The sequence below is a fragment of the Acinonyx jubatus genome, chromosome E1 (assembly GCF_027475565.1).
Source record: "Acinonyx jubatus isolate Ajub_Pintada_27869175 chromosome E1, VMU_Ajub_asm_v1.0, whole genome shotgun sequence".
NCBI lineage: Eukaryota > Metazoa > Chordata > Mammalia > Carnivora > Felidae > Acinonyx > Acinonyx jubatus.
Window position 1 is genome coordinate 37,649,933 of NC_069397.1, and position 12,673 is coordinate 37,662,605.

The window sequence follows — 12,673 nt, forward strand, 5'->3', positions numbered from 1 at the left end:
CTAGGCGTGGAGCCTACTTAAAAAAAAAGAGTACAACACAGTGATTTGTATACATTATGAAATGCTCACCACATAAGTGTTGTTATCATGCGTCACTTAACCATTCTGGTTACAGACATGGGTATTTCAGAATGAGTTATGTAAAGCGTTAAAGTGTAGAGAAAAGGACCACTGTCAACATGATCTTAGGTACTTAGCCTGAAGATGATGAAAAACAGGAAGGTGCTAAGTATAATGTAGTTTATTATTCTGGCTTATTATAGAGATAACAATTTAATTTCCTCTTGATTTATGCTATAGATCTATATTTATAACTCCACTGGGTTTTTTTTCAAGTTATTTATTTTGAGAGGGGGGAGACGATGAGAGTGAGAGAGGGGCTGAGAGAGGAAACAGAATCCCAAGCAGGCTCTCCATTGTCAATGCGGAGTCAGACACAGAGTTCAAACCTTGAACCCATCAACCATGAGCTCATGACTTGAGCTCAAAGCAAGAGTTGGACGCCCAACTGACTGAGCTACCCAGGCTCCCTGATGTTTTAATTTAAGTTAATGTTATGATATTTGGACAAGTAAATGCTTATTGTGAGCTCACCCCCCAACAAAAAAACACTGCTCTCACTAAAACCTGGCAGCCCATCCCATCAATCTTTATATTGGGTTTCTAAAGATAATTATCTTCATTGTCAAGTACGTAGAATAAATAGAAGTCAAAATTTACAAAATAATAGATATTTGGATGGACTACATATGGAGTGGAAGAAGAGATTTAAGCCCTGACATAGATCACATTCATTTTACTAGGGAGCCAAATCAGGACTGGAAAGACCAAGCTCTTATATTTGTCTTCTCTCTTTCTTTCTTTTTAATGTACTGTAATGTTAAAATCCAGGTGAAAAGCTAACTCATTTGGGATCTTGATATTCAGAACCCCAGTCAGTACATTCTAACAGTGGAATTAGGATTGTTGAGACACATGCTTCAGAATCTCCTAGGTCTGCATTTGGCCTCCAGCCATGTCTGTCTATAGTGTTTTCTTTTGTGGAGAAAAGGTTACTAAAGTCTAACTAGGATCATTATCTATAAAGTTTCTCACCTATGCCTCCCTGGGTGTAATATTATATTTATACAAATTGCTCAGGGATTAGTGATGTGTTTGCAGAAACATGATCTTTCAATTATGAAACTCCACATAAAGGTACTATACAGTAGATGATAGGAAAAAGCAGGGGCATTTTAGCAATTCAAAAATGTTTGTTGCATTAAATAAACTTATTGTTTTAGGAATTGAGGTACATAAGTTGGGGGTATCTATATTTATTTGGGAGTGGTTAGTAATCTGTACTGAAGAAGATGGGAGATTTATATCCACAGTGTTGTGCAGCCATAATCACTAATTTCAGAACATTTCATCATTCCCAAAAGAAACCCTGTGCCCACTAGCAGTCACTCCCCATCATCCCTCACCACAGACCCTGGCAACTTCTAATTCCATGGATCTGTCTACCCTAGATATTTCATATAAGTGGAATTATACAGTATGTGGCCTTTATGTCTGTCTTCCATGGAGAAAAACTCCAACAAAAAAAACGTAAACCATAAGACGGTGCAGCTAATTACCAAAGGATTAATTTCCCTGAATCTTAGTAAGTCTTTAAGTAAACTACTATAGTACAATGTAATGCCAGTATTTAAAACATTGAAGTATGTCTTACTGTACTCAGTTCATAATAACAGTAAAGAATATAACCCATTTAGGGGCACCTGGGTGGTTAAGCGGCCAACTTTGGCTCAGGTCAGGATCTTACGGTTTGTGAGTTCAGGCCCCGTGTTGGGCTCTGTGCTGACAGCTCAGAGCCTGGAGCCTGCTTTTGATTCTGTGCCTCCCTCTTTTTCTGCCCACTCCCCAACTCTGTCTCTCAAAACTGAATAAACGCTTAAAAAAATTTTTTTAAAAAAAGAATATAACCCATTTAAAAATATTATTCTTTAAGATGGTGCCATTATAATTTTGCTAAAATTTGAGGGATACTCAAGATATCTAGGATACATCTCCAACAGTTCTGAGTAGCTTAGCACGTATTGCTATTATCTCAACTACAGTCAACCTGCATGTATGAATGCATTGCTTCCATGGAAAAATCCATTCCAAGTTCAATTCAGTTAGTTTTTCTTAGTATCTCCATTGTATAAAGTATTACATAAAGATTTAGAATACAGTCCCCGCTTGCAAAGTAGTGAAGGAGTCAGACGTGCAAATCCTTAGAAATGCCAGGAATACTTTTCTTTATCGGCAACAGGGCAAGATTATTTTCCATCGTGAGCATGGATTGGGCTGGTTATGAGCTAGACTGTGGCAGCAGCTCAGACCAAGAAATAGATGTTCCAGTACAACTTGTTAACTTCCAACATTTGCAAAAGGGAATGTACCTTTCTTTCTTTTTAAAAAATTTTTTAAAATTTATTCTTGAAGGAGAGAGAGAGAGAGAATGAGTGGGGGAGGAACAGAGAGAGAGGGGGAGAGAGAGAGAGAGAGAGAGACAGAGACAGAGTTTGAAGCAGGCTCCAGGCTCTAAGCTGTCAGCACAGAGCCCGATGTGGGGCTCGAACTCACAAACTGTGAGATCATGACCTGAGCCAAAGTCAGACGCTTAACAGACTGAGCCACCCAGCCACCCCTAAAATGTACCTTTCTTTCTAAGTCACGATATTCAACATAAGTGAACAAAGAATGGGATGATTAAGTACCCAAATAATGGGTACTGAAAACAACTCCCCTAGTTTTTTCCTAGGTGATTCCTAGGTCAGATGCATGTAAATTAGGGGTTTTGTGTTTTATGTTGTGGGTGATCCCAAATGTAATTTCTAAAGAACTAACTAAAAATAAGGAGGGTAAAATTATAACTGTAATAGAAGGAAAGAGTTTAAAATCACTTTTACCTTTTTATCTTTAAAATAAAGGTCTGTAACTCTTCTTTACAGTACCTCAATATATGTAATATTTTGTTGCAAATACAAGTTACTTCATGGTCATATTTGACTTTAGGAATAAGAAGTGGGGGCAAGGGATGGATCAGAATCACTTCAAAAAATCAGCACTGGGGTACCTGGGTGGCTCAGTAGGTTAAGTGTCCGACTTTGGCTCAGGTCACCTCATGGTTGGTGGGTTCCAGCCCTGCATCGGGCTCTGTGCTGACAGCTGGGAGCCTCCCTCTCTCTGCCCACCCCCCTGCCCCCCACTCCCCGCTCATGCTCTGTCTCTCTCTCAAAAATAAACAAACATTTAAAAAAGATGAGCACTATAATAAAATAAAATGTGTTATCTCCTTCACATTCTATCTAAGAATAGGGCAAAAGAAAACAAGTAAACAAAATCATATATAAGTACAAATCAGGAGAGAACTGTTACTAAACATTTAAAATTTTGATTCATATCTAGAAAACAGAGTTAAGATTAACAAAACAACCAACAAATTTACAAATTCAGATAATCCAGATCCTATACATACATGGAAATTATCAACAAGTCTAAAAATTTTTAAATAGACCATATGACACACACACAACCAAACTAAAATCAGCATTCAGACTTACCGTAATAGGAGTTCTTTGGGAAGTTTTTTATTGATTACAGCTTCATCACTATTTGAGAACATCTGCAAAAACAAAATCAGTTAGTGTTACTTAACATTTTATTATGTTCAACTCAAAGTTTAGAGGCAATCCTCTAAAGAGAGGGGTGGGTAAGTATAGTGGGTATAATAAGCTAAAGTCATATTTTCAGAGACTCTTTAGCCTGAAAAACATCTGAGACATTTAATTTGTTCCTTGTCTGTAGAAAAAATTACTAACAATCAGAGGGATGACATTATGTGGCAGTTATTATTTTAAGTGTTTTTCATGTATTAATGTACTGAATCTTCATATTATCCTTAATCTTCATTTTCCACACAAGGAAACTGAATTGCAAAAGGTCTCGTTGCTTAAAATCACATTACTGTACAGTGACCATTTAAAAGTGCCATTAGGGGCGCCTGGGTGGCTCAGTCGGTTAAGCGTCCGACTTCAGCTCAGGTCACTATCTCGCGGTCCGTGAGTTCGAGCCCCACATCGGGCTCTGGGCTGATGGCTCGGAGCCTGGAGCCTGCTTCGGATTCTGTGTCTCCCTCTCTCTCTGCCCCTCCCCCGTTCATGCTCTGTCTCTCTCTGTCTCAAAAATAAATAAACGTTAAAAAAAAATTTTTTTTAAATAAAAAAATAAAAGTGCCATTAAGAAGAGTGCCTGGGTAGCTCAGTCAGTTGGGTGTCCAACTTCGGCTCAGGTCATGATCTCGCAGTCTGTGGAGTTCAAACCCCGTGTCAGGCTCTGTGCTGACAGCTCAGAACCTGGAGTCTGCTTCGGATTCTGTGTTTCCGTCTCTCTCTGCCCCTCCCCCGTTCAGACTCTGTCTCTCAGTCTCAAAAATAAGTTAAAAAAAAAAACAACAAAAAAAAAACCAACAAACCATTAAAAAATAAAATAAAATAAAAATGCCTTGCTACCAATCCAAAGTTTAATTTCCTTATGTTTCTCTTCTCTACAGGATTGTTTCAAATTTCTAGCTTGATATACAAGTCTCCTTCATGACCAAACCCCACTATCCACGTAACAGTTCATTCATTAGATTTATTGAGTTCCTACCATGTATCGGGCTCTGTGCTGATAAGGTAATTCTCCAAATCTAAGTCACATTTACTTGTTTAAGCAGATGATCAGAAACTGGGATAGGGAACATTCTCTTCTGAGTTTCATGTAACATGCAGAAAACCGGTAATGCTTCATAACCACATGCAATTTTGATGCACACAACTGATCATTTAACAAATTAATCAAATAACCCACAATGGATACTTTTTTAAAAATGTTTATTTTTGAAAGAGAGAGAGAGAGCAAGCAAGGAAGGGGCAAAGACAGGGAGACAGAAGAGCCAAAGCAGTGAGCCAGATGCAGGGCTCGAACTCACGAACTGCAAGATCACGACCTGAACCAAAGTCAGATGCTCAACCAATTGAGCTATCCAGGTGCCGTCCACAATGGGTACTTTTAAACAGAGCCACCATTTCTTCCACAAAGGAGATCAAGACTGTAAGCTTGTGCAGTAAGCCACATAAAAAACCAAACACCTATACTCAATAAAAAGCAGAGTAAAAACAGCAAACACATGTCACTGAGGCTGAAATATGTACAGTCCCTGCTATTAAGTATTACACAGATGTCTCCTGACTTCAGGCAATGAACATCTACTGAACACCCTGTCAAATCAGGCACTTTTCAGGGCAACGAGATCCAAGGAAAAGGAGACATTATCTCTGTAATTCAGGAGCTCTGGCTCTACAACGAACACAGAAATAAGTAAATACTTTATTAATTATTAGAGATAAATGACAAGAGGTATCTGAGAGCAAGGGAAAAAATAACTAATTCTGCCCACAGAGGACATCTAAACTGGGTCTTAAAGGAAGGCCAGAAGTTAATTAGGAAAAAGGGGGAGATAAGATGTATGAAAGCATGAAGGCCTTAGCATTTCATGATTCAAAGTAGAAAAAGTAACGGAAGGGAAGTAAAGAGGTAGGGTAAAGTATTGGCAAGAATCCCAGACATCCAGAGTAATTACAATAAATATTTTCTGGTAACTCTAACAACCTATCTTCTAGCTAAATAAATGGAAAGCTCCATGAGGGTAGGGGCCATGGCTTTCACATTTGCTCATGATATTTCCAGGATTGAGCACAGAGCCTGATACATGGTAGGAACTCAATAAATTTAATGAATGAACTGTTACGTGGATAGTGGGGTTTGGTCATGAAGGAGACTTGTATATCAAGCTAGAAATTTGAAACAATCCTGTAGAGAAGAGAAACGTAAGAAAATTAAACTTTGGATTGATAGCAAGGACATAAACTAATAATATATTGAAATTATAGTTCAAATAAAAGATGATGAAGGTGTCTGTGAGATTACAGGGCTGGTGGAAATTAAAAAAAAAGACACTGGAGAAAAGAAGGATTTTTGAAGAAGCAAAAAGACTTGGTGATGGAAAGTTGGACTATCAAGTTTCAGTGTAACAGATAATCTTATAATAAGAGCAATGCTATTAACTGACAATAACATGTTTTAGGAAATTATCTGACATCAAAGAATAATCTACTTCCTCATAATTTCTACCCATTAGTAGAAGCTATTAAAAAATCATCTTTCTTCTATAAGGCAATCTTTCAAATGAAGCCATCATATTCCCTCCTCAACAAGTTTAAGTTCTTCTCAAATGATATAACTTCTAAAACGCTATGTCATTATGATCATTCCTCTCTGGGTACTTTCATAGAGAAGAATGCATGAAGGAGTTATAATGCATTTAAAAACTGGAATAATCAAGGGCTGATGACATAAATAACAATGTCGTGCAAAGAAAGCTAAAGTATAAATGGAGACCTGGGAGCCTTTTCAGAGTAAGCACACAACATATATCTTAAGCTTAAGATCTTTGGGGAAAAAAGCTTTTAAGTACAAAACAGACTCACTAAACACCCAATCTACTACACTCTGCCCAACTCAAATCCACAAAAAGACAAACATTTATATATTAAAAATGCTAAACTCTTTATCTTGTGTACTCTAAGTGTTTATTAAATGCTACATATCTCACTTAGTAAAGCATTTTGCTCTCTTGAATATACACAATAAAATTGACTAAAAAAACCCCATACACCTGCCATATGTTATTCACAGGACTTCTAGAACTCTAGATATAAAAAGGAACAAAAATCACACCCAGCAGTAATTTCTTTCCTTGCATCAGTCTATATAGACTGAATGGTGTTGTCTCTGTGGGAGCATGAAGGTAAGCAAAGGGAAAAAAGAATACAGTGTCCTGGGAGGATTTGGGAAACACCAGGCTTAGAGGATATCTGTCCAGATTTACATATTCCTCCTCTTCCTTCTGTACATATATATTCTACCTCAAGTTTGCAAGAAAGGATAAAATCAGTGGTTCACAACCTGTGGTCATCTGACCAGTAGCATCAACATCAACTGGGACTTTGTTAGAAAGGTAAATTCTTGCGCTTTACCCCAGACCTATAGTAACAGAAATGGGGTGAAGAGGAGGTGGAGAAAAATAAGGGGAAGCTGTATTTTTTATTATAATTTTTTAAGTTTATTTATTTTGAGAGAGAGAGAGAGCATGAACAGGGGAGGGGCAGAGAGAGGGAGAGAGGATCCCATGCATGCTCCAGGCTCAGAGCTGTCAGCACAAACTCATGAACCGTGAGATCATGACCTGAGCATAAACCAAGAGTTAGTGGCTTAACTGACTGAGCCACCCAGCCGCCCCAGGGCAATTCATATTTTAGAAGCCCTTCAGGTGACACCAATGCTTCCTAAAGTATGAGAACCAATGAACCAGATGAAGCAGATTGCTGATCTCAGGACTTAAGAAATTACAGCTCTATAAGATCTATATAACACAATCAGAATATTTTATTATTTGAAGTGACACAGCAGGAGCTTAAAAAATAATCCTAGAGGTAAACATAATAATTTTAGATGTTTTCTAGGAAACCCAAATGCCTTTTCCTACAGTTCATGGCACTGCTGGTAAAATGTTTCATACAAATGACAGAATATATGTTTTAGATATTTTACTATTAGCTGAATCTAAACTTAAGGTTTCTCATGTAAAATATAAAGGTTGTCAAAACAAGTTAGATCCAGGGCATATAATGAATTACAACAAATTTGTGAAGAATTTTAGATATAATTGTTCTAGGGGAAGTGACTGATCAAATGTTTGACACTCTTAGGTAATCTGGTTTTTAACATGGGAATATAGCATTATGTATTTTTAACAAGGGAATGTAACATTATGGATTTTTCTAATCTATCCATAAACAATTACAAGGATGTGGTCATGGGGAAAACATGAAAGCAACTAGTCTGTTCTCTATTAATTGTTTTAAGGTAGAACATCATCCCCTGAACAGACACTGCAAAAGCATTTATCTAGACATAGGACATTCTTAAATATTCAGGTTTTAAAAAATCTAAGTGACATGGTTTGTCATACACTGGCATTTATTGTTGCTGTGTATGAAGCTATAATTGTTTTTTTATAAATTATATAGTTGAGAAATATAATGGCAGATAGGTTTAACAAAGTAAATAGTAAAGAAACTACTTGCTCAACAGTGACCCCTGCTGACTAAATTAGAGTATGGTTACCATCTCCAAAAAAGGAAATCTAAAAGATCTGATTCAGCTTTATAGAAAAAATACAAAATTTAATGACTATTTTGGTAGAGAATATTAGTTATCCATTCTCTTCTTCTAGAGTAACAGAATTCCCAATTTTTAGCTAGTACATGGCTATATGGAAAGAAGATTTTATTTCCCTTGCAGCTAGATAAAGCCAGGTTACTAAGTTCTGGCCAATGGGTAGAAGAAAAAGTGATGTGTGCAATTTCAGGAATGTCCTTAATAGAGAGAAGGTATGCCCCTTCTTACTCCTTCTTTAATTTTGCTGCTTGGAATCTGGTTATGATGACCGAACTCCATTTTGTATCACGAAGTTGAAGGCCACAGTTTTAAAGATAAGCAAAAAATTAGAAAAAGCCTGTAAATGACTTACAGAGACACCATGCCTCTGGACTTTATATGACAGAAAAATAAAATTTTATCATATTTAGGCCACTTTTAATTTGGGTCTCTGATACATGCACCTAAATTTACTTATTTTAGATTTTAATTTTTTTATTACATTTATTTATTTTTGAGAGATAGAGACTGAATGCGAGCGGGGGAGAGGCAGAGAGGGGAGACACAGAATCTAAAGCAGGATCCAGGCTCTGAGCAAGCTGTCAGCACAGAGCCGGACACGGGGCTCAAACCTACCAACCGTAGATCATGACCTGAGCTGAAGTTGGACACTCAACCGACTGAGCCACCCAGGCACCTCTACTTGCTTTAGATTTTAAAAGGCATCTTTTGGGGTGCCTGGGTGGCTCAGTTGGTTAAGTGTCCGATTCTTGATCTCATCTCAGGCCCTGATCTCAGGGTTATGAGTTCAAGCCCCATGCTGGGCTCTGTGCTGGGCAAGCCTACTAACTACAAACAAACAAACAAACAAAGTGACATCTCTTGTTTTGCAAGATGAAGAGTCCTAGAGATTAATTACACAAACACTGTTGAGTGTATTGTACACTTAAAAATGATTAGGATGGCAAATTTTAAGTTATATGTATTTTTCCAATTAAAAAAATTAAAGTTTTTTTTAAATAAAAATTTAACATTTCTGAATTTAGGACAATTAAAATTATTTCATTTTTAGAAATTTTTAATGTTTATTTTCTTTTAAGAGACAGAGCACGAGAAGGGGAGGGGCAGAGAGAGAGGGAAACACAGAATCTGAAGCAGGCTCCAGGCTCTGAACTGTCAGCACAGAGCCCGATGTAGGGCTCAAACCAATGAACCATGAAATCATGACCTGAGCCAAACTCAGGCGCTCAACTGACTGAGCCACCCAGGCACCCCTAATTTTTGATTTACAATTAAATCAAAAGCATCTTTTGCGCTTTATAAAATAATGTTACATTTTTTTTTTCCAACGTTTATTTTTCGGACAGAGAGAGACAGAGCATGAACGGGGGAAGGGCAGAGAGAGAGGGAGACACAGAATCGGAAACAGGCTCCAGGCTCTGAGCCATCAGCCCAGAGACTGACTCAGGGCTCGAACTCCCGGACCGCGAGATCGTGACCTGGCTGAAGTCGGACGCTTAACCGACTGCGCCACCCAGGCGCCCCAATGTTACATTTTTTAATCCAGAGCAAGTTTTAACTATATATAGTAAAGTATAACCAATGGAGGAAAACAAATAAAATAGAACTTAAGGACCATTTGCTTCTCTTCAAGCAGGCTCTGTGCTGTTGTTTATACTATTTTCTCTAAAGCACCTGTGCAACCCAACTTGCCTATTCTATCAGCAGAAACAGACTGACATCCACTGGACATGCACAGGCCATGAAGCCTTTCCCAATCTCCCTAACAGGATCTAACTGTGTCTTCCCCTACAAAACCACAAAGCACTCCAAAGTTCAGAACACCAGTTCTGAGCTAATGTAGCACTCCTTATATCAGACTACAAAATCTGAGAGGAAAGGGGCCTTTCCTCTACACAGGGGCCACTGTATAGTCAGCAACCAACACACAGTGCCTAGAAACAGGTGAACCAGTGAATGTTATACTGTAGGGATCTGTTAATACTCCTCTGACTATAAATTCCCAGCAGGTTTCCATGATTTTATCACTTTGTATCTTTATGGTAGAGTGCCTTGCCCCCAATTTTTTAAATAAAAATATTTAATAAATTGAATGTGACCCTAAACTTGGTAATTAAAACACATATGACATCAGCACAGTAACAAACTGATAATCATTACAACAAACGACTTAACAACGGAAATATCTGGGGAAAAAACAAAATATCTGAAGAAACAAAAGTTTGGAGACTCGGTTTATGGTCCATTTATTTCAAGGAATATGAGCTACATTAAATTTCTTGTTTAAAAAAAGTTGTTAATTACTGTTTTCACGATTATGCAATTTTATATGTATATAGTATTTATTAACAGCTTTAAATAATTCACATACCATAAAATTCACTGGTTTTAAGTGTACATTCAATAATTTTTAGTAAATCTGTAAAGCTGTGCAACGATCACATTTTCTATGAATTTCCATCATCCCCCCAAATATCCCTCATGCTTATTTGCAATCCATTCATTTGCTGATATCCAACCTCAAGCAACCACTAATTAGCTTTCTGTCTCTTTAGATTTTCCTTTTCTGGACATTCAAAAACAATGGAAACAAAAAACGTCTCACTTTTGCATCTGGCTTCCTTTATTCTGCATTTCTGAAGCTCATCCATGTTGTAGCATGCACCAATAGTTCATTCCAGTATAAAAATACTGTTGAATACTACTTCAGTTTGTGAAATGCCATATTTTGTTTATCCATTTCAGCTGACAAACATCAAGATTGCTATAAATTTAATATATTTTTTTAAAAAGTTTATTTATTTTGATAAAGAGAGTGCAAGTGGGGAAGGGGCAGAGAGAGAGAGAGAGAGAGAGAGAGAGAGAGAGAGAGAGAGAGAGAGAATCCCAAGCAGGCTCTGCACCACCAGTGCAGAGTTCCATGTGGGGCTAGAACTCACAAACCAGGAGATCCTGACCCAAGCTGAAGTGGGACGCTTAAATGACTGAGCCATCACTCAGGCACCCCTGCTACAATTTTTTTTTTAATGATCATGAATAATGCTCCTATGATTATTCTAAGTCTTTGGGTTGATATATGTTTTAATTTCTTATGTATAGAATCTAAGATGGGGAACTGCTGGGTTGTAGTCTATGTTGTTTGTTTAAAACAAAATTTTTTTAACATTTATTTATTTTCGAGAGACTGAGCATGGGAGGGGGAGGAGCAGAAAGAGAAAGAGACACAGAATCTGAAGCAGGATCCAGGCTCTGAGCTGTCAGCACAAAGCCTAATGCAGGGCTTGAACCCGCCAACTGTGAGATCATGACCTGAGCCAAAGTCAGATGCTTAACCGACTGAGCTACTCAGCAGTGCCCCAAGTTTAAACTTAAATTTTTAAGACCTCATTTTGAGAGCATGAGCGAGTAGGGGAGGGACAGAAGGGGAGAGGAAAGAGAGAGAGAGAGAAAGGGAGAGAGAGGGAGGGAGGGCGGGGGGTGGGTAGAAAAAATCTCAAGTAGGCTCCACGCTCAGTGCGGAGTCTGATGCAGGGCTCCATCCCAAGACCCTGGGATCATGACCTGAGCAAAAATCAAGAGTCTAATGCTCAAATGACTGAGCCACCCAGGTGCCCCTTAAGATTTCCCCCCCCCCTTCCCCACTCAAGCTCTCTTTCTCTTTCTCAAAAATAAACTAAAAAAAAAAAAAAAAAAAAAAGACAAATTTTTTTAAAGTAATCTCTAAACCCAACATGGATCTCACTCACAACCCCGAGATCAAGAGTCACATGCTCACCAACTGAGCCAGCCAAGTGCCTCAGTTTATTTTAAACTTTTAAAGAAATGGGGGCGCCTGGGTGGCTCAGTCAGTTAAGCGTCCGACTTCGGCTCAGGTCACGATCTCGCAGTCCGTGAGTTCAAGCCCCGCGTCAGGTTCTGTGCTGACTGCTCAGAGCCTGGAGCCTGTTTCAGATTCTGTGTCTCCCTCTCTCTCTGACCCTCCCCCATTCATGCTCTGTCTCTCTCTGTCTCAAAAATAAATAAACGTTAAAAAAAATTTTTTTTTTAATAAAAAAAAAAGAAATGGGTGATGGGCATTGAGGAGGGCACTTGCTGGGATGAATATAGGGTGTTGTATGTAAGTGATGAATCACAGGAATCTACCCTCCAAAACCAAGAGCACACTCGTATACACTGTATGTTAGCCAGCTTGACAATAAATTATATTAAAAAAAAAACTTTTAAAGAAAGCGATGAATTATTTTCCAAAGTGGCTAGACCATTTTACCTTCTCATCAGTAATGTATGAGGGTTCCAGTGTGTCCATATTTTTTTTTGTTTTTTGTTTTTTTTCAATATATGAAATTTATTGTCAAATTGG

At 38.0% G+C, this 12,673-nt stretch overlaps 1 protein-coding gene across 3 annotated transcripts in view; it reads right to left on the reverse strand.

Annotated features, from left to right (window-relative positions):
- FBXL20 (F-box and leucine rich repeat protein 20) overlaps positions 1-12,673 on the reverse strand; it is a 101,330-nt gene that overhangs the window by 41,867 nt on the left and 46,790 nt on the right. For all 3 annotated transcript variants that reach the window (XM_027033890.2, XM_027033892.2, XM_053212218.1), the window contains one exon: positions 3,594-3,655. In XM_027033890.2, coding sequence (XP_026889691.1) covers positions 3,594-3,655 — 62 coding nt within the window. The remainder of the gene's footprint in view (positions 1-3,593; positions 3,656-12,673) is intronic.